This window comes from Terrapene carolina, unplaced genomic scaffold (assembly GCF_002925995.2).
Source record: "Terrapene carolina triunguis isolate 2854851 unplaced genomic scaffold, T_m_triunguis-2.0 Scaffold189, whole genome shotgun sequence".
In the NCBI taxonomy this organism is placed as follows: Eukaryota; Metazoa; Chordata; order Testudines; family Emydidae; genus Terrapene; species Terrapene triunguis.
Genome location: NW_020664540.1, coordinates 1,929,912 through 1,952,452, shown reverse-complemented (window position 1 = coordinate 1,952,452; position 22,541 = coordinate 1,929,912). Strand labels below are relative to the sequence as shown.

General features: G+C 41.1%; 1 protein-coding gene across 5 annotated transcripts in view; it reads right to left on the bottom strand.

The window, feature by feature from the left end:
- Nucleotides 1–21,927, bottom strand: part of KLC1 (kinesin light chain 1) — an 87,022-nt gene extending 65,095 nt beyond the window's left edge. For 4 of the 5 annotated variants that reach the window (XM_026654227.1, XM_026654229.2, XM_026654225.2 and 1 more), the window contains exons 1-9: nt 21,666–21,926; nt 15,341–15,571; nt 13,569–13,647; nt 6,513–6,738; nt 5,826–5,913; nt 4,958–5,059; nt 2,457–2,630; nt 1,084–1,183; nt 74–123 (exon numbers count right to left, since the gene is read on the bottom strand). In XM_026654227.1, the coding sequence (XP_026510012.1) occupies nt 74–123; nt 1,084–1,183; nt 2,457–2,630; nt 4,958–5,059; nt 5,826–5,913; nt 6,513–6,738; nt 13,569–13,647; nt 15,341–15,571; nt 21,666–21,926 (1,311 nt within the window). Of the gene's footprint in view, nt 1–73; nt 124–1,083; nt 1,184–2,456; nt 2,631–4,957; nt 5,060–5,825; nt 5,914–6,512; nt 6,739–13,568; nt 13,648–15,340; nt 15,572–21,665 lie in introns of all 5 variants that reach the window. The other variant, XM_026654231.2, reaches the window with a different exon arrangement.
- Between the last annotated feature and the right edge of the window lie 614 nt (nt 21,928–22,541).

The following is a 22,541-nucleotide window of genomic DNA, read 5'->3' as shown; positions in this document are numbered from 1 at the left end:
TGTTAAAAATATATCTGTAACTAACAACAGAATTTCAGAAATTCTGAAAACAATTATTCAATCATGTCCTTACTTTGCATTCTTCTCTCTCCTCAGCATGCATCCAGATGGGTTTATTTTCATCTGGTGAAAATATAAAATTAATATTTTATAATAGCAGTGAAAGAAGTAGACATTAATATTCAGGTTGAAGAAAGCTGAAGACCAACAAAAATAATGGTTCTGGCAGCACAATTAGCATTTTTGACACATTACAGAAAGACTAAGCAGATTAACAAAACACGTGTGTCTGCCTTTAACTGGCTTTAGAAGAGAAAAGATACCTAGAAGTCAGCATTACAAAATTGCTGACAGAGCGCTATTTCTAAAAGACTTTGATCCAACCAAGTTGGTGGAAGTACATACTGACAAGAGCTTAGTTGTTTGCTAGAATACACACATTTATTTCTTTTATTGTGACAGCTACTGAATGCTGCAAAAGTAACTGTCTTATTGCAAGGAAATGAAAATTCTGCATTACAATTAGTAGTTTATGAAACATGTTCTACTGGAACAATGTACAAATAGACTGCTGACATCTAGCTGTTAAATTTACAGTCTGCCCAATTTAAGAAAAGGATAAGTTTTTCTGCATTCTTTAATTGTTTTGGCAGATGAGCTCTAACAGTTGACCATTATTTTTACCAAGTAATCTAAAATCCTATACTGAATTATTACAGTCACTGACTAGAAGACGACAAACATAGTCCCGTGTGTATACTAGCTCTTAGACACTAGAGTTTGGGGTTCTATAGAACATCCTAAAGTAGGTTAGACAGAAAAGTAGTCTGTTACGTAGACTTGCTAAGTCTCACTCATTTAGAAAAAATCCTTGTTTTGGATTAATTTTAATGCAGTAATTAAAGTCTTTCCTCCTGAGGATGGATTTTGCTGTATGTTTCAATAAAGTCTAAAATTTCATTCCTTTTAATCTCCCTCAAATACTCACAACTTTAAGTATAATATCAATTAGTCTTAAACAGATTTATTTTGAGAAGTATAAAAAAGAAATCCTACTTTTCAGTTGTACACCAAGTTCCTTACCATCTACAGAGCCAAATTCCTTTTCATGTGCACGAGTAAGAATTTCTTTGTATAAAGTTTCTGCTTGCTTAAATTTTCCCTGTTTCAGATAGCAGGATGCCTACAAAAATAATATAAAGGTATCAGCATAGGAAAAGTTTTAATTTATCTTTTAAAGACAGAATGTACCTATAATTACATGCTTGTTGAATAAAAAAAACCATTATTTTCTCCTGGGGAAATTCTGAGCCAAAAATGCAAAATTCTGCATTATTTTGACAAATAAAATATGCAACAATATAATCACACCAATTTCACTTATTTTGGTAATTTATTTAAACTACCATACAGAAAAAATACCGCAATAAAACTGTTCAGCATTTCCTAAACACAAGAAAGTTAAGTTACAAATACTTGGTAACCAATACCCAGCATTCCACTTATCCTGGATTTTCATTTAAATTACATTACTTTTATTTTGGTGTTCTGTAAAGTAGAATGTCGCTTTAAATTGCTCAGACATTCACACATAAAAAAGTCATACAGTTTTGCTAATCCTGGTCCTGCCTTTTTTTTTAACATGGAAAAGTAAAATAGATCCTGAGTTGTAATCTAACCCCATTGTGCTTCTCTGGCACAGAAAAAAAAGTGAGAAAGCACATAGACCTTCCCAGCTGAGGATTTAGTTACTGTTATTTACAATAAGGCTCCTTTACACCACTCTGGCAAGGTAAAGAAGTCTTCATTGACTAAGAATGGGAACAATTAACTAACGATGGGAACATTAGCAGCCTGCCTCCTTAGGGCTAGTCTACACTGGCAACATTAAAGCGCTGCCAAAGCAGTGCTTTAAGGTGGCTTGTGTAGTCGCAGCATAATGCTGGGAGAGAGCTCTCTCAGTGCTCTAAAAAATCCCACCTTCAGGAGGGACACGTAGCTACCTGCGCTGGGTGCTGCAGCGCTAGTACACTGTCTATACTGGCACTTTACAGCACTGAAACTTGCTTCACTCAGGGGGGTGTTTTTTCACACCCCTGAGCGAGAAAGTTGCAGCACTGTAAAGTGCTAGTGTAGACAAGCCCTGACACTTGTCCGTACGCAGGCACGCGCCGAGCCCTACCCCCTTAACATCTCTCCAGGGACATACACACGCCCAGCCTCCTTTCCTCCCCCCCCCCCGAGCGATTTCTCTGCTGCTGACTGCTCTCAGCAGATGCGCCAGGGCTGCTGGGGAAAGGGCGTGTGTTCCTCAGATTTCTTTGCTCCCCATATTTCTGCAGGGGAGCCAAGAAATCTGCGGAGGATATGCATTCTGCACCCAGGAGTAATTATTTTAGCACATCAGAAAAAACAAAGCTTACATTTCCTATTTTTACTTCATGTTACAAACTTACCAGATTATTCTTTGTTTTTGCTACATTTGGGTCATCCAGTCCTAGTTTAGTTTGGTAGATCTCAAGTGCCCTTTGATAGTAGTACTCCACCTCTTCATATTTACCCTGATTCTGACACAGTAAGGCCAGGTTATTTAACTGTTTGGCAACATCTGGGTGATCCTTCCCCAGGACCTGGAAATGAAGGTACCATACATTAAAACATTCCCCATTTATTGTATTAGATTTTAAAGAAGCATGATCTTAAAATGATCTTTCACAACTTCTTTCTTTCTAATTTCAATATCAGACCATATTCTTTTACCTCAGCAGTTTACCCTGCTCAGACTTTTCTATAATTAAGATTCAGTCACTATTTTCATTATAAATCCCATTTTTTGGTTGAGAGTAGAAGAGGGCCCCGTTTATGTTAGGTATACACTAGGACTGCTCTTGGCTGACATGGCAAATAAGGTATCAAGTGGGCATCTAATTTTCAACCATTTTCACAAAAATCAAGTAGTTTAGACATTTTCCATCTATAGCAAATTTTAAAAGATGCTTTTGTGCACTCAATCAAAATTCAAAGTTAAACTGAAATTTTACAGGCTAAGATTACAATGCATTAGAGAAACTGATATTTGTTAAGTAAACTTCTCAATACAGCTTCCAAAAAGTCCTTTGCATGAATATATTCCAATAAGTTTTAGGATATCTTTCAGTCTCGCAAAGAAGAAATATTCTATTTTTTTCTAATTTGCATTGTGTTAGACACAGTCATTTGGTCAGTAATTATGTTGTTTTGCTAATGACTAGTCATTCTGTAAGTGACGGAGGTATAATAGAATTTTTCTAAATATGTACATTTAATTATTCTCCAATTCCTATAATACTGTATATAACCAGGGTCTTGTGTATTCTGCAATTCCATGGCTATGGAATTTGCTCTAGAATCCAAACTTCTGTTTGAAAGAAAACAGTTTCTAGCTCTTACGATTATGAAGAAAACTTATAAACTTGAACTGAGTGTAAGCCAATGCAATGATGTCCTGTTGATTTTTCTCTACACTCCATTTTTTTCTGAAATAAGATCTCCCACAACTTCTCTACCTTCAGTGAAGTGCCACCAATGTCAGCAATAGCTGGAGTGCTAGTGAACAGGATTAAAAAACCTGGGGACAAGAACTCCAGCAGGCAGTTTATAGTTGCACTTCCACCAGCATTAGTAGGAGACTGACACAAAACTTCAGCATAGAAGTCTGCATGAAGCCTGAAACAGTAGCCCTGAAAAATGAGGATTACCCCATTCATTTCAACAGTATGAACTCTGACATCCAGATATTACAATTTAAATCTTAACATTGTAACTATCATTGTTGATCATTTTAATATCAAACTGACAGGCTTACCTGACAAATGAAAATTGTCTCAACTTTTCCAGGTGAACAAAGCCCAAGTTGTTTTTTGCCCAAATAATAACCCTCCATCTCCTTTGACAACTTTTATAATAGTTATGTATTTGCAATACAATATCTCACACCATATTAAAATTTACAGGCAGCATGAAACAAATTGATTTGCACAGCAGGTCAAAATATCACAGGCTTACGTTAGCAATTGTATTATTCATTTTCATATTTAGTTCAATAAAAACCTCATTTTCAATAATATTTGAAGATGATGCAGACTTCTCTATTTCAAACTGATTATTCAGAAAGTACAGAGTAATTGGGGGGGTAGAGGAGGGAGTCCGATCAGATAGAAATTTTTATTGTCTTAATTCTTCCTGTTTCATGGATTCTAAAACAATTGTTTGAGTTAGTCCATTTACATTAATCCCAGGTCAACAATTATCTCTATCAGGATTAAAACATTTTAAACAGCATTCAAGTAAACTAGTCAGCACATCTATGCCTTTGCACTTACCAGAGTTTAAGGATTTCCCTATAATAGCTATGAAAAGCCTAAAAAAATTTTTTGTATATAATGTGTGGATTATTCAATTAGATTCTAATTGAGAGAGGAACAAAATAATTCATAACAGGAGATGTAGTTTTCAAGTAATAGAATAACTTAAACATACAGCATACTTAACCAGTTTTAACATACTGCAGTGCAGACAGCCAGACAAATGCACTGGAATAAACATTTTCACTCTCTGCGGCAGTACAAAACTAACTTGAAATATTTAAATGGCATACATTTATTTTGTATTCAAATGCTCTAGTCAACCCAATAGAAACATACCTAAATGTCCTTTTCCTGCAGCGTTGCTCTTACTTTACAGTTATTGCACAACTTTAGAATACACCCAAAGCCTCTCAAGATTTTTAAGTTAATTTTCTTAAAACAATTTTGTATTTTAATTTAAGAAGCTGTAGAACTCTATCCAAGGTATTTAGTATTGCTTGGTAGGTCTAACCAATCAAAATATGAGAGAGAGAGTTTTTTTCTAAAAAGCAGAAGTTGAAATTCACAAAAAATAAAAATCCATTGTCAGGCTTCTGTTTTTTACTCTGTACCTTTTCTCTGATCTCCAAAGCTCTCTTACACAAAGGTTCTGCCTCCTTGTACTTTCCTCGTTTACCATAAAGCACTGCAAGATTGTTTAGAGTAGCTGCCACCTGTCAACAGCAGAGAAACATTATATATGAAGAGAATACCTACTGAAAGAATGAACTAGTTAAAATATATTTACAATGGACTGTTGTATTCATATCCTCTATGTACAGTGAAGACCTCTGGCAAAATCACTGCATTAAGAAATAACTCTTAAATGAGAAGACATAGCGAACTGTGAAATGTATTTACTTAGTCTGTTGAAATGTGATTAATGCATAAATTTGCTCTAAATAGGACAACACAGAAATAAAGCTATATTACATAAATCCAGATTCACAGAGTTGCCCACTGTAACATAGATTATATGAAGCAATACATCACCAAGTTAAATTTTAAAAGTGACTTGAGCACGAACATCTTGATTGGAATTATCTGTTTTATTTTAAAACAGAGGCAGTAAAACAAATCAGAAGTACAATTTTTACATGAATTCAGCAACTGAATTGTTTAAAATAAGCTAATTAAAATATTCCTTCAGAAGTTAATTTTTTCCACATACAGACCATGCAACTTGATTCATAATCAAATAAATGTGGCAGCAGAGTAATTTTTGGGTGAAATAGTTTGAAATGGATAAAATGCTCAAAGACAAGTTAAATATTAAAAGAATGCAAAATATTATATTGTGGCCTCCTACCTGTCCTGTTTAGTGACAAGCCAGATCTTAAATGTTCCTGTTGAGTTTAATATTAGAATAAGTTGGGCAGGGGAAGAAAAAAAAAGTGTCAGTGAAAAACAACTAAAAATATGAAAATCAGATATACAAACCGCTGGATGATCTTTGCCCAAAGTCTTTTCACGAATAGCCAAGGCATCATTCAAGAGGTTTGCTGCATCTTTGTATTTGTTCTGGTCCCTAAATTTTAGAAAACCATAATTAACACTTTACTCTGTTTCACAAAAAAAAGGAAGTAGCATTTAAATAAAAGTCTTATAAGATAATGAACTGCAAAAGTAGGAGCTGACTTCAGTGTCAGGATAGGAATGCTATAGTACAGAAGAGAAGGGATCAAATGCAGACACAGTCCTTCACTTCCAAGGGCAAAAAACTACAATTAAAGTAGGTTTTTTTGAGGGACTGGAAATGAACTATCTGCATATGTACATCTTGCCATCCAATTTACAACAGCATTAGCATAAACCGAGAGGTAGTTGTCTGACTGTCTTCTCAATGATCTAAGATGGATGGATAGTGAAGTTTCAAAATGAATAATAGCATTCCAAAAACTGAGGTATGGGAAGATATTCAGGAACTCATCTAGACCCTGGTGTACTGTGGTGTGACAGAGCACCCCAGGTCAAGTACCCATGTGATACCACAAATAAAAAATTTAGAACCTACAAAATTGTCAAAAACATTTTTATAGCAGTCCCAGCATTAAGGCCTCTAGTCAACTTTACAGAAACAAAGAAGTTTAGTTAATGGAGAATTTAAATGTATAGCAGAATACCAACCTGTACACCAAAGCAAGTATGTTTAGCATAGTGGCAACATCAGGATGATCATGACCTGAAGTCTTCTCCAGATCTTCAAGTGCTTGTTTACACAGGGGTACAGCAACCTCATATCTACCTTGGGAAGCATACTGGATAACCAGATTATGAAGAGTCCTTAATCTTGCTGGAATTTCATAGCCCCCTTGTTGAGCAGCCGCTGCTGCACTGCTATGCTGCTGTTGGACTGCAAAAAGAAGGCAACCGATTTGAAACCATTTTGAAAGAAAAATCCATGCTCCCCAAATACTAGACACTAAAATTAATCTAACTGTTTTAAAGTGTGGTTCTGTTCTGAAACAGGACTGTAAAAAATGGCACTCCCATACTAAGCAGATCCTCTCCCTGTCTGTATTCTGACTGACATAGTTCACTCCCATTTATTCGAATAGCCTAGGGGACATCTGAAAGTTTTGGAAAACTAGGAGTTTGGATAAACAAAAGTGCTATTTTGATCTCTTCTTTTACTGACCTAGAAATACAAGAGGGAAGGGAGTAATGCTGATATTTGCTTAATACTTTGTACTTTCAATAAAGAGTAAAAACAATGTTAATGTGATTGAGTTAATTAAAAACACCAAAATTGTATTAAAACCACTGTGGACATCATTTATTCTGATTAATTCAAATTAAACAATTTAATATGTCCTGACAAGGTGTTGTTGCTGATGAAATGGGATTAGGTCTCAGTAACAACAGGGAACCACTCAAAACCAATATACAAATACAAAGCTGTTGATTAGTGCTAACAAGCTAACCAAGAAGTTATTAGCAAGTTATTAACATAGGGCTAACTGGGGGACATATTGTGGATTTGGACAACTAGGATTTTCGGATAAAGAGAATTCAGGTAATATAATACAGTATAACTCCAGTGATGAACAAGTTCATATTTTTACTACTTTTTACTCCTATGAGCCAATAAAAGCTATGGGGAGAGAGGTGGGATCTAATCTGATTCACACAGCAACTGAATTATTAACAAAGCTCCAATTTTAGGGCCAAATTCTGCCCTCAGTTACAGCTACTAAAGGTCCAAGTAACCTAGGGGGAAGGGTAGGGCAAGACAAGCAACACCAGCCAGCCACAGGAAGGTGACTAGAGTTAGTCTACTTTTCCTCCTTTATCCCCTTGCTCCAGGAGTATGAAGTCTCAGTAGTCATCTTCTTCCACATGCCCTGCCCTCCTCTCCAGCATGTCCTGCCCTCCTCTCCAACCACTCTTCCCATGGTGGCCTATAAAAGCACTATGCTACCCTAGAAGAGACACCAATAGTGGTAGCAGCAGCAGCAAGAGAAAAGGGAAGCAAGCCTTTACAGCCAGCCTCTTCATTTTGTTTGCTATTCCTTTGAAATCTGCTCACCTGGTTCCCTACCCCCAACTCACAACAACTGCATCTCCATCCCAGAACCAGGAGGAAATAGCCTGTTGCCCCCTCCTCTCCACACAAGTTTCTGTGAGGGCTATAAAGGTCTCCTCCAATGCAGAACCACATTGATTCCAGAAACTGAATGCAAAGGACCAGAGCTCCAGCAGTGAGAGCCTGGCTTTCTGCACTCCTCTGCCCCTACCAAACAAGGGACACTTTCACAGCCCTGGCAAACTCTAATGTCTGTGGAATCATTCAGTTCAAAACAAACTGCAGCGGTTACATTTGCAAATTCTTGCCCATTATACTTCACACTCTGATCCTCTTCCCCTTTCTGCCCACTGCCCTCTTTTCCAGTGGTTCTCAACCTATTTACCATTGTGGGCCATATCCAATACTACCTGTATGGCCCTGAAGATGTCACATTGGCCGCAGCTGTGTGCTGATCGGGCTGCAAGCGGGCCGCAGGTTGAGAACCACTGCTTTAGCTACTAGTATTTTCCCTTCTCCATTTCTAAGATAACCCAAACAAGCAACAAAAAAAAATAATTACGATGTTTTTGTCTTTCAAAGATGCATACGATAAACCAGCTGTATGTTCTTGTAATTATAACCTTTGTCTTCTAGCCCCATTCCACCCATCCCCTTTGGGTTTGTCTTCATCAAATTACATCTTGACAACCATGAGGACTATGGGCTTGTCTTCATGTACAGTGCTACAGCTGCACCAGTGTAGCAGTGCCACTGTAGCACTTTAATGAAGACGCTCCTATGCTGACAGGAGAGCTTCTCCTGTCACCGTAGTTAATCCACCTCCCAAAGAGGCGGTAGCTATTTTGACAGGAGAGGCTCTCCCGTTGACATAGCACTGTCTACGTGGGGGGTTAGGTTGGTATAATTACATCGCTCAAGGATGTGGATTTTTCACATCCTTGAGCGATGTCATTATATCGATATAGGTATGTAGTGTGGACCTGCCCTATCTCTCTAGCAAGTTCAACACCCTGCCTAGCATAGGGAGGAAGATGTAGGCTTAGTTGATAATCCAGGGATGAAACCAGGCATCTACCACCAGAGCCTAAAGACCACAAGCACCTTTTGACAGGTGGTCATAAGAGTCACCTAAAGACTGCCCTTCCTTCTTTGTTGACCAAATAAATGGTGGATGGACTGGACAGCTGTGGGTATGGCTCTGCAATTCAGCATTAGTGTTACCAGTATGTTGACTTCAAAGAAGCATGGAAGATGAGCCTCACCCCAACATAAAATCTTAATGATTTTCTCTACTATTTCTTTCAAGCCCCACACAATGGCTGCATCTGAAGAAAAGCTTGATTCAGGTGACTATCACCAACAGTCTCCATAGCAATTCTCTTTTAGATTTTATAGAACCAATCTCACACTCTTGTTGATTTACATTTTGTAAAGCTTCAGTATTTCAGTAAACAAATCCTAACCATCAACAATTTACCACATAAGGATTGTCAGCACCAAGGAAACACCCCCCACTGCCCAGATCATCCCAGCACTGGACCCCAGATGGCTACTCCCCTCCTCCTTTGCAAAGTGGGAGAAAGCACCACAGCCACTTAGCAGGGGGACATGCAAGCGTGCCTTCAAAATATTTTTTGAACTCGGTTCGGGTTTGGGTTTTCTGTTGTAACCTCATCCCCCTGTCATTCTTCTATGGTTCTCAACACATCCCTCTTCTATTTTGCATCACATCATCTCTTCTCTTCCTTCCTCCTCTACCCCTCACACTAGCTCCAATTCCCCTCCGTTATTACCCTCACCCCTCTACAATTCCCACTAACTATACCTTTTCCTCTCTCTATTCCAATCTCCCTTCTCCTCTCACCCTCACAAATCCAAACCACACATCCTCTGCTGCCACCTCCTCATCTTTGGTGACCTTTCTCCCAACCCTGGCATTCCCTTCCTCATCAACCTCTTCACCACCCATACCTGTCCCCCCACCAACTCCACCCATTCTGTCACCATTCCTAACCTTCCTAACCTTACACCTCTCCTGCTCCATTTTCCCCACCTCCTCCCCTCCTCTTTGTGTCTTTGGAACACCCATTCCATCTCTAAAAAGATCTCAGTGATCCACAACCACTTCGTATCTTGCTCCCTCTAGCTCCTGGTTCTCAGAGACCTGGATCCCTACACTGATTCTGTAGTTGCCCTCTCTTACAGAGGCCTCTCCTTCCCCCACACTCCCCTCCCCACCTTGGATCCAACCCTGGTGGGTGTGTGGCTTCTCCTCTCCCAGTTCTGCCACTTCCAAACCCCTTCTTCAGCCCTCTTCCACTCTGTCTTTTGAGCAACACAGCATCCCAATCTTTTCTCCTCTCATCTACCTAACTCCTTCCCATCAGACTTCCTCTCCGAATTTTAGTCCTGGCTCTTTCTCTCCTTATACTCTCACTCATTCTTGGTGACTTCATCTTCCATGTTAATGACTCATCTGATCCTGTAGCTATGCATTGCCTCACCCTCTCCTCTTCATTTGACCTGAAGCTCTGGTTCAACTTTCCCAGTCACCAAATGGCCATTCAATTGATTTGGTCTTCACCAAACATTCTGCTCTCGCTGATCCTATGTTGTTGACGTCTCTCCTGCGACCACCACCTGATCTCTTTTTGCATCGCCCATTAGTGCCCTTCCTAATACCCTGTCACTTGGCTTTTCTTTGCCTTCCAGTCCATCAGCACTGAAGAACTGTCATCTGCTCTCAGCCTTCTCCTCCCTGCCCCCTCTCTCCCCTTTCTTCCATTTATATGATTGATGATTATCTCCATGCTTCGCTCTCCTCCACCCTTACTTCTTTTGCCCCTTTCTTCCATGACAAGGCTCCCCCTGCTAATCCCCAGCCCTGGCTCACCCCCAAAATGCACTTCCTCTGCTCCTGCTCTCACCTTGCAGATCTTCTCTGGAAGAAATTCCATGACCAGGCTGACTTCCTCCACTACAAATTTGTTCTCTCCTCCATCAGTTCTGACATCATCCTAGTTAAACAACTCTACTTCTTCAACTTAATTGTATTCCATGCCCACAATCCTAGCCAACTTTTTGCCACCTTTGACTCACTCCTCAAATCTTACTCTTCTCTCTCAGCACAGGACCTTGACAATTTCTTCCACAAGAAAGCTGACAAACTACAACATGACCTTCCCTATCCTCCTCCTACAACTCTTACCTCCTTCTCTCCTGTCACAGATGCAGAAGTTTATCATCTGCTGTTCCCGTCTAACTCCTCCGCTTGCTCCAGTAACACCATCCCATCTCCTGAAATCCCTTGCATCCACTCATCCCTTCCCTTACTCTTTATTAAGCCTCTTGCTCTTTCCCCTCACAATGCAAACATATGTTAGTCTCTCCTATCTTTAAAAAACCCAACCTTCACCTCAATTGCCTCTCCAATTACCACCCCCATCTCCTTTTCAGCTCTAAGCTCATTGAGCATGCTGTTTACAATTGCTGCCCGGAGTTCCACTCCTCTAATTCCATAGTACAGCCTCTCCAATGCAGCTTCCGCGGCTTACACTCAACTGAAACTGCTCTTGCCAAAGTGTCTTACGACCTCTTCCTAGCCAAAGCTCTGAACCGGTACTCCATCCTCATCTTCCTTGATGTGTCAGTTGCCTTTTACACTATCGACCATGCTTCTCCTTGGCTTCTGTAACTCTGGCCTCTCCTGGTTCTTCTCCTACCTCTTACTGCTCCTTCAGAGGATCCTCCTCACCCCCAGCCTCCAATTTTCTATGGGAATTCCACAGTGTTTTGTCCTGGTCCCCCCTCTTCTGCCTCTCACCTTATATCTGGGCAATTTCATCTACAAACAAATTCAACTACATCTCTATGCTGATGTCTCAAAGAGCTACCTCTCTACTACAGATCTGCCTCTTTCTGTCCAAACTAAAATCTCAGCCTCTCTCTCTAATATCGGCTCATGGACATCTAGCTGTCATCTCAATCTAAATATGGCTAAAACGGAGTTCCCCCACTGGGTATACCACCACCATTCTGACTGTCACTCAAGCCTGTAACACAGGCATTATCTTTGACTCAGATCTTTCTAGATCCCCAAATCCACATTATGTCTAAATCTCACTGTTTCTTTCTGCATAACATCTCTAATATACAGCCTTTCCATCCACACAGCTAACACCCTCATCATGGCTCTCATCTCATGCCTCTACTACCACACATCCTTTTCTTTGGCTTTTACAATGCAGTCTTGCCCTACTCATATCCATTCAGAACACTGCTGCAAAGACAGAAGAGCGCATCAGAGAAACATTTTTATCTTCATTAGATCATAATTTACTGCATACAATAAATCCTAAAAGCTGCAGTTGCTTTTTTGTTGTCTATGTTTTCCTAAGCTCTCACTTTAATTATGTTACCTGTCTCTTTGCATCCACTAGCTCCCCCTTCCTTTTTGGATCAAACGACTTGTCTTCACTTTCAAGGCCCTTTAAGACCCATCATCTATCATTTATTATCTAGAGGTTGACTAAGATGCCTATCGGACTTATGGTGACAGTTTCCATTGCATACTTGCTGAATTTTCAAACAAGCACCATCATGCTTTCTCCCATGCTGCCTTGCAGACTTAGGAGAAGCTCCCTGGTAATTATCTGCAAAGCTACCTCATTATCTTCCTTAAAACTCTCCTTTTCTTTGATGCCTACAAAAAAAATTGCCAATGGTTAAGGCCACTGGTGTGTGGACACCATAGGCTGACCAATAGTGTCTTGTTTCCTTATCCTATCCCAATGGTCTGTTTGTATCCATCTGTTGTTTCCTGTCTTATACTTAAAACTGTAATCTCTTTGGGGGCAGGAACCATCTTTTTTTGTTCTATGTTCATAAAGCACATAGCGAAATGGAGTCCTGGTCCATAACTGGGGCTCCTAGCTGTTATGGTAACATAAATAATGATAAAGGTGTAACTCAAGTGTACCACATCCAACTCATCAACCCTTCAGCCTTGAGAGGATAACATCTCTGGAGGAGTATTAACTGCAAAATAAATACATAAAACGTGTTCCTTATGAGTGACAAAAATAGAACTGACAAGGCCTCATATGGAAACCTGCCCAGGGAAGTTAACCATACAGGTCATCATAGAACCCCCTACCTGGGCAGACTACCAAGTCTCAAGGTTGACTGAAACAGGTCCTGACACTGGGATCTAAAGCTTCTCTGCCTAAGTTAGCAAGCTACTGCCTAAATTTTGTATTGAAATTAGCTCCTAATGAGGTCAGGGGTAGTTAACAAGCTTTTTTTTAAAAAAAAAAACCAGCTTAGACTAGCCCAGCCTTTTTATGTAGTGGGAATAACATCCTCATAAATCAGCTTTCCTGTCTTCCACCCTTTGGAAGGGATGAACATACTCAGTCAGTGCTGGAGTAAGAAATTACAGAAAAGTGCATCAGGGAAACATTTTTATCTTCATTACATCATAATTTGCTGCATACAATAAATCCTAAAAGCTGCAATTGCCCTTGTTGTCTGTGCTGCGCCGTGTCTGGACCAGAGCACTCTAGGAATTAATGATTGGTTATTTCCCTGAAGATAAAAGCAAGCTTCTGTTCTGCAGAAATATATTGTAATTCTATAATCTGAAGTTCACTTACTTCCTTGCCCTGGGTCATCTTCATCATTGGGGAAAAGGTCATCCAGAGGTTCTTTGGTAGAATCTGTGTCTTTGTCTTCCTATACAAACCCCAGTCCCAAGCAAAGTGTTACATTATTAAATCTAAAATCACTGAAAACTTTTATATACAATTATATATAAAAATCTATGATTAAAGAACATTAAAGATATGCATCGAGGATGTCCTTTGTGATGCTGGGCAAGACTATCTCAAGGCATATGCACAAGACAGCTGAATTAAATTTGCACTGGCAATCTTATTTCAGAGGTTTTTAACTCAGTCAGATCTATGTGGATTTTTGTGAGGACAGGAAAAGGGGCACTAATGACCTCACACTATGCGCCTGCCAAAATTTAAGGTTTTTTTGCTCCAAAGCATGGAGGTGCTAGGATATTTTATCCTGTCTAAAGATTATAGTTCCTTGTTTATCCTATTAAATTATTTAGGTACTATTCCATATTCTTAAGAACATAATTAGGTACCGAGACTCAAAAAAAAATAAAAAATAGCCTTCACTGACCTTTAAAAAAAAAAAAAAAAAAAAGGTTTAGCTTTTTTAGATTTCCTTGCATTGCATGCAGCTGACTACCTGACTAAAACAATTCACTGTATTCACATTGTGCTAAAAAGGATTTGTCTAGCAGTTGGTTAGCATGTTTAAACACATGCATTTTGCCACTCCTACGCTGTAGCAATAATAGGTCAGAAGAAAATAAAACAATTGATTGAAATAGACATAGACACCATCCGGAATGTAACAACTTACAAGATGAGATCTATTTCTGTGATAATGCCCATAAATCAACCAATGATGGCTTGAGGGGCAGATAGGTTACCAAGCACTTACTTTATTTAAAATTATGAAAATCACTTTTGCAAGGGTATACATATGTATATGAAAACTGTACATATTTGCTTGCACTCCTATTTTCCCGACCCTTCATATGTCACTTCCTTTCTTAAACTGTAAGTGTAGGGACTGTGTCTGTGTTTTCACAATGCCTAATACTATGGGGCCCCTTTCCTGACTAGAGCCTCTAGTGCTAATATAAATATTAAATAATAAAAAATAGTGAGACCACTATCTAGGTCAAAATCATTTTCCAGACTGCTCCAAATAATGCAGTTTCCTTTTATATCAACAATTTATACATCTTATCCTCAATTCTCCTTTTATTGTGGGCTTTAAAAACAGACATTTTATGGCTTTCTGAAGATAATTTTCGAAGTAAATTTTTAAGCTAGTGTGTTGCTAGGTATAAGTGTTTTACTATATGCTGGACTTTTACCCCCTCAAGTCTACAGTGTAGTTACTCCATCATCTGTAAAATATATGTCTTCCTGAGATAAAGATTCTTGGAAGCAGTTCTCTATTGTGTGAATGTATAAACTACATAAGATTAGGACAATATAAATATACACCTCTACCCAGATATAACGTGATCCGATAGAACACGAATTCGGATATAACGTGGTAAAGCAGCGCTCTGGGGGGGCGGGGCAGCGCGTTCTGGCGGATCAAAGCAAGTTCGATATAACGCGGTAAGATTTTTTGGCTCCCGAGGACAGCGTTATATCAGGGTAGAGGTGTATGAAGAAATCAATCTCCTAATGTGCTTGTCTATAAACAAATTAAAATCTATATATGAAATGCCTGTTTCAACTGCTAAAAATTCATATCTGGGAATAAAAAGCTCCTTGGCAGCTTACTAACAAAAAGAAACAATGCTTTTGAATGCACATCTACTTACAGATGGAGAAATATCATCATCATATTTTTTTAACTGATTCATGAATTCCAAGTGTTTCTTTTCTTCTTCCAGCTGAGCCACAGACTGTTCACTCTTCTGTAATTTCTGTTGAGTACTGGCTAGTTCATCACGCAACCACTGATTTTCCTGGCATAGCCGGCGAACCTGAGCACGCAATTTCTGCTTCTCTGATTCCACTGCATTTAAGTGATTTGACAAGGCCATCATTACCTAAAAAGCACGAAAGATTACAAGACATTCTTCCTGTACAATGCATTCCTTTAGTATTAACATATAAGGCTTTTCATGCATAGATACCATTGCACTTGTGAAATCTGTTAATGTTTGTCTGGCCTCTTTCATAATTTCCATTTGGTTGTTGATTTCTCTCTACTTCTGCCATCTTTGCTACCTGCTCAGCTGAGACTAATCTGAAGAAATTCTTACCCCTATGCTGTGCTGTGATTGCTTTTATTGATGTAACATACAGCAGCTTATATAAGTTTGCTACCTTGACTGCTGTTTATAGTAATGTACTTTGATAGCTGGGAATGACCTCTCCACACGTGAAGTAATACAGGCTGTTTTCTGTCTTGTCAGAAATGGTATGTGGCCCCTTTAAGGGCTACACAGCCACAGAATTACTTGTTATGGCAGATTCAGCACGCGGACACTGAACCATCTCCACCAGGTGACCAGAAGAAAAGGGGGACAATTTATGTCCACGCTGGTGCAGGAAAAACGCTCTTTTACCTGAACAAGGCAGAGCAGCACACACCTGCCACCCTTGGAAGTAGTTAAAATACCAGGTTTTGACATGGTTACGGCTACATTTTAGTCATGGGTATTTTTAGTAAAAGTCAAAGACAGGTCATGGGCAGTAAACAAAAATTCACAGTCTGTGACCTACCTATGACTTCTACTATATATCCCTGACTAAATCTTGGGGGGGGGGGGGCCCTACGGATGCTCTGGGGTGGAGGGGGACACACTGCCACGGGTGCTTGGGGGTGGGGGGGATGTTGGCCCAGGTGCTCGGGGGCGCCCCGGGAAGGGCTCCCTACCTGGCTCTGTGCCTCCCTGGAAGCAGCGACATCCCCCCCACCCCGGCACCTAGGCAGCGTGCAACGCTGCCTGGCCATGCCTCCAGCTAGGAGCTGAGGGAGGGGCATGTCACCGCTTTCGGGGAGCCCCCCGAGGTAAGCGCCACCCAGAGCCTTCACCCCATCCCATGCCCCAACCCCCTCCCATACCCAAACTCCAGCTGCTGCTGGGAAGGGGCGTGATGGCCCGAGTCTGCCCCAGCACCGCCTGCTGTGACTGGCCCAGGGGCTGCCTGAGCTGCTCAGGTGTCCCCCAGGCAGGCGCACCAGCTGCTGCAGAAGTCACAGTGGTCACGGAAGGTCACAGAATCCATGACAAACTAGCTGCCTTAGTCGTGATCCACTGTGGCCATTATGTTAGTTGCTCCTTTCTTGGTGAGGGGAAAAATTCTTTCCCATCCTTCTGACAACCCCAACCAGATTGGCCAACATGAGGTGGGGGAGAGGTTCCACTTTCCCCACAATGGGTTGGGAGCTTAGTTGGGGCAAAATATATGGAACGGAGATTAGGCTATGATGTTGCAACTTATTATGTACGCTTCGGGTGGATGCCCAGTGCAGGTACTCCGTAAGACAGGGATAAGGTGATCAGGGGTTTTCAGGGCTCCTCTGACAGGTATAGCAGAGAACCTCTCTCCTCCTCAACAGCCCCCTTAACTCTCATTTGAGGGGGTGATGGTAAGGTCCCAGCAGCAAGTTGGCTGTGTACCAGAATGAGTAAAAAAAGGAGGGCTGACAGCAGCCCCCCGCATATATGTAAATGATTATGGAATTACCTGCACTGCAGTTTTTTCTGCCAGGATTCCCAGATATTTAGGAATAAAGTTGTGGCCTAATTAAATCACATCATCAAGTCTCCTATCCTTCTGGCATAGCTGGACAAAGATCACATAGAACCTAACATATATGCAAAAACCTACGTAAATGCAACTGCAAGCTTGCAAACCGGAAAGTGAAATGCAAACGTTAAATCCTAATTGATTATGTTATTCAGCCTCCATGAAAAATTCACATTCTGTAGAATATAAGCTTCCATTTTAATATATGTGTTAAGTTTCTAGCCCTTATGGTTGCAACGAAACCTTCCAAATGTAACCCAAAATAGAGCAGTAGTTGAGCACCTATTTCAAACTGTCTGAGACGGTAGGTTTATGAACTGCCCATATTCATCTCAATAGGGTATTAATTCTCCAGCCTAATAATGCTTCAAGGGGAAATAATTAGGATTCAAATAATCGAAGGTGTGCAATTGTACATCTGACCTGCACATACAATTGTATACAATTACAACTGTTCATACAAGACAGGTAATTGCACATACATATACCCAACAAAGGACAAAAAGCAGTGGCTATCTAAAAACCTCCTGTATTGTTTTTTCTCATTAATGATGCTAAATGCAAAAGTTACTCCTGGGGAAATTCTGCGCCACTGCACATGTGCAGAATTCATGTCCCCCGCAGATTTCTTTGCTTGCCCACAGAAAAATTACTTTCTGAGAGGGAAGCAAAGGGAAGCCACAAGAGCAGTCATGCGACCCTCACCAGCAGTATGTTTTGGGTGCCCAGGGCAGCCAACAGAGAGGTAAATTGCTGTGGGGCAGGGGGCAAGACTGGGGAAGATCCAGCTGGTGGCTCCTACTCTGAGCCAGGCTCAGCTGCTAGTCCCAGCTGGGCTGGGAAAACAGGACTTCCTCTTCCCCTGCATGGCATTCAGGGCTGAGTCAGACCCTCCCCAGATTTCCCTCCAGGCTGCAGAAAACTCTGCAAACTACCCCACCACCCACTTCCTACAAACCATCACTCCTCAGCTGCAGAGGAAGGGATCACTGTATGGGGAGCTGCTCCCTCATCCGCCTAACCCCCGTGCATCCACACCCCCTCATGCCCAGACCCTCCCGACAAGCCCCCCCCCCCCCCCCCCGCCAATGAGCCCCACTCCCTCTGCACATGGACCAGCCCGACGAGCCACCCACACTCGGATCCCCACCCCACCGAGCCCCACTCTCCCAGCATCTGGACCCCCCTACTGAACCCCCCATACCAAATTCTATCCCCCCACACCCTTGCTGAGCCCCAGCCACCTTCACCTGGACCCCTCCTGCAGAATCCCAGAACCCCACAACAAGCCCATGCATCCAGATCTCCCCCACACCCGGATTCCCCACTGAGCCACCCACAGAACCTCTCAACCCACACCTGGATTCTCCCCCCCCGCCACACTAAGAGCTCATTTGGCTATACACAGAGAAGGGGTTTGCCACCCTGATTATGTTCTCACTTTCCTTGATTTCATAAAAAGGTTTCTCTTAAAGTTAGCTTTGAGCATCTCAGAACCTGAATATTTTTATATGCAAGATTCATGTGAACTAAAATTTCATTTTTTCAGAAGATAGTATCGTTCTTTAAAGGATACCTTTAGGATAAATGTATTCATATGTTGAATAAACTTTCAGGAAACAACTATCAATTTCAGGCTCATATTTATATTTACACATACCAATCCATCTACATAGAAGATCAAATTTTCAGCAGGCCTTTCCAAGCTTACCTGTATTTTACATGTGCAAAAAATGGCTAAGTAATTAGCTCATCTGCACGTAACCAGGTGTACATGCAAAATTTCAAGTATATTTGGGAAAGCCAGGCAAAAATGTTGCCCAGTTTATTCACAATGCCTGTAGCCATCAGATTTATAACATACTACAATGAATTGAAGCCTTCTGTAAACTTCCTCTCTTGAGAAAGTTTGGTGAAGGTGGGAAAGTGAAAGGAGAAATTAGATTACTCCTTTAGCAAAATGAGTATTATCTTCAGAGGAAAAAAATCTATGTCACGCAAATATTAATAAATTTACACACACACACACACACACACACACACACACAGTTTCCCTATCTCACAGTGATATACTGTTATCCTCATTTTACATATTGGGAATTGAACCACAAAGATATTAAAAGACTTGTTCAAGGGCACATAGGAAGATTGTGACACAGCCAGGAATTGAGTCTCATTTCCTGAGTCTAAATCCAGTGCTTTAAGCATTTTTCCTTTTCTATAAGAATTTTCTACAAACACACATGAAAGGTAACTTTAAAGACCCCATACAATTGATAAAAAAAAATGCCAACAGATATGTTCTTATACAAGGGTTGGAAGGTTTCACACTCTCCAAAGACTGGCTGTTCTACCATTCTTGTTATCTCTTGCAACTTTGTATATTAAACTTGAAAAAAAGAATTCAAAATTAGTAAAAAAGCATTTTGAAAATAAACATTTTAAAAATAGTCAGAAGTCACAAACTAATTTGTTGCAGTTCACATGCCCATCCCTCGCAGCACTCCTGCACACACAAATCAGTTTTGCAGCATCTGCCCACCTTCCCCAAAATAACATTTTTGGCAACCAAGCCATTTCATAAAAGTCAGTAGAGGGATTCTCTCTTTTAAACAAGGAATGTTCCTCTGATTCAGTACTCAACTTTTAGCCAACCCTCAAAACTATTTTTTTTTAAATTTTACTAAAATGCTGGGTGAACATTAGAAACCCTTATGCCCTACCAGTACCAAGTACTAAAGAGATAATCCTAGGTTCAAGGGACAGAAAGGATGGTCTTAAAGTTATAGTCCTGGACTGGGACTCAGCAGTTCTATTCCCAGCTCTGTATGACCTCAGGCAAGTTAGTTAATTTCTCTGTGTCTCTGTTACCCATATATAAAGCGAGGATAACATTTTCCTAACTCTCCAGAGTTGTTATGAGTATCATTAATATCTGTGAGGTGCTCAGACATTACATGGCAAGTGCCACAAGAAAGCCTATATATAAAATAAAAATTCTTGTTTCACTAAAGTCAAAGAACAGTTTTGTGTTACTTCAGTGGACCAGGATTTAATGCTTAATGCATAATTAGCTGCATAATGCACTAAAAAAGCCACTGTCAGTCACTCTATATCAGGGGTTGGCAACCTTTCAGAAGTGGTGTGCCGAGTCTTCATTTATTCACTCTAATTTAAGGTTTCGCGTGCCGGTAATACATTTTAACGTTTTTAGAAGGTCTCCTTCTATAAGTCTATATTATATAACTAAACTATTGTATGTAAAGTAAACAAGGTTTTCAAAATGTTTAAGAAGCGTCATTTAAAATTAAATTAAAATGCTGATCTTACGCCACCAGCCTGCTCAGCTCGCTGCCAGCCTGGGGTTCTGTTCACCTAGGCCAGCAGCGGGCTGAGCAGGGCCTGCGGCCAGGACCCCAGACCTGGGGGGGGGGGGTTCAGGGGTCAGGGCAGAGGGAGGGGGTTCAGGGCAGAAGGCTGGGGTGTGTGTGTGGGGGTTCAGGGATCAGGGCAGAGGGCTGGGGGGGTGCAGGGCAGAAGGCTGGGTGTGTGGGGGAGTTCAAGGGTCAGGGCAGAGGGCTGGGGGTATGGGCAGTGCAGGGCAGAAGGCTGGGTGTGTGGGGGGTTCAGGACAGAGGGCTGGGGGTATGGGCGGTGCAGGGCAGAAGGCTGGGTGTGTGTTGGGGTGGGGGGGTTCAGGGCAGAGGGCTGGGGGGTGCAGGGCAGAAGGCTGGGGTGCTCGGCTCATGGGGGTGCTCCCAGACCCCTGCCCTGAGCGGCTCATGGCAGGGGGCTGGAAGGGATATGCCCTGTTCCACCCCCATCCCCCAGGCTCCGTCCCTATCTCTCTCTGTGTCCTCTACGGAGCTGTGTGCATGCTGCTGCTCTTCCCCCTCCCCCTCGCTAGGGCCATCAGCTGATTGGCGCAGGGAAGGAGAGGAGGAGGGGCAGGAAAGCACCACACTGGGGGAAGAAGCAGGGGAGGGGGGAAGCTTGGCTGCTGCAGAACCAAGCTTCTGCCTCCTGCCCCCGCAGGGGAGAGCGGTGGGGCTGAGGAGCTGGAACCGCAGTAGGTAGCTGCGTGCCACTCAGAATCGTCTCACGTGCCGTGTTTGGCACGCATGCTGTAGGTTGCCGACCCCTGCTCTATTTAGTTATATAAACCTACTTCCCTATAAGCTATAATCAGGTTTAAAAAACTTCTGAATGCAAACTGACACTGCTAATTTTTAATAAGTTCTGTGTAAGTCTAAGAATTGATATCCAAGTGTTCAATTCTACACCTCTAACTAAAGCACAGTCCAAAGAGATATAAGCTTGCATTTGCTTTCATATTATAACTGCAGTTACAGCTTGAAATGATATCCCCTGCTTCAATTTTACCTGTGCTTCACTAAGTCCAAGTTCCAACATTTCCAGCGACTTTCGAATCATGTTTGATTTTTCTTCCACCAGATTAGTTTCATCATCTTTCTTCAAACATTTCAGTGTCTCAAGTAAGCTCTGCAAAATGGAATTGTGTTCATTCTTCAGTGCCTCTAGTCCCTGAATCACCTGCTTAGTTTTAGAAATTATTTCATCTTGAGTAAGCTTCTCCAACTTCTCTTCCTTTAGATACACCATTGTGGACATATTGTCATACATTCTGTAATGAAAAAGTACAACAGTGAACAACAAATACAAAAATAAAATAATCAACTGAATATTAATGTTTTAGTTTTAATAAAGCCTGCATACATGTGCATTTTAAATTTAAGTTAATCATGAATAGATGTTTATTCAAAATATATTTGTGTGTCTATGTACTGTACATAGCATACTTCATGCACTATTTCTAAATGTTGTCATTGAATATCAAAAGTTCTCAACATTTTATCTCTGTCCAAAGTTTATATTAAGATACTTACATAAGCAAAAGAACTGAAAACCAAAAATATATCAATACATGGTAGAAGAATTTCCAGCTAGCACCCAACAAGAGGGCAGATTCTGTGCTCTCTCTCCTTTAAATCACCTGTCTCTCTCTCATGGTCCCTGACATAAGTTAGAGCAGCACAGGTGCTGCTCTATTTTACAACCACCCCTTCATTCACAGCTGTTCATGTACTAGAGCCCAAAATCCCTGTGGTGTTAAGTACAACTACCAACCCCACCATTTCCTCTATGCTGCGGTTCATAAAGAGGCAGTATGGGGCCACATCTGTCAGCTCTATGTTGGAGGATTCTCCCCAGTCCATTGTGGCTACTTTTCAACATCAT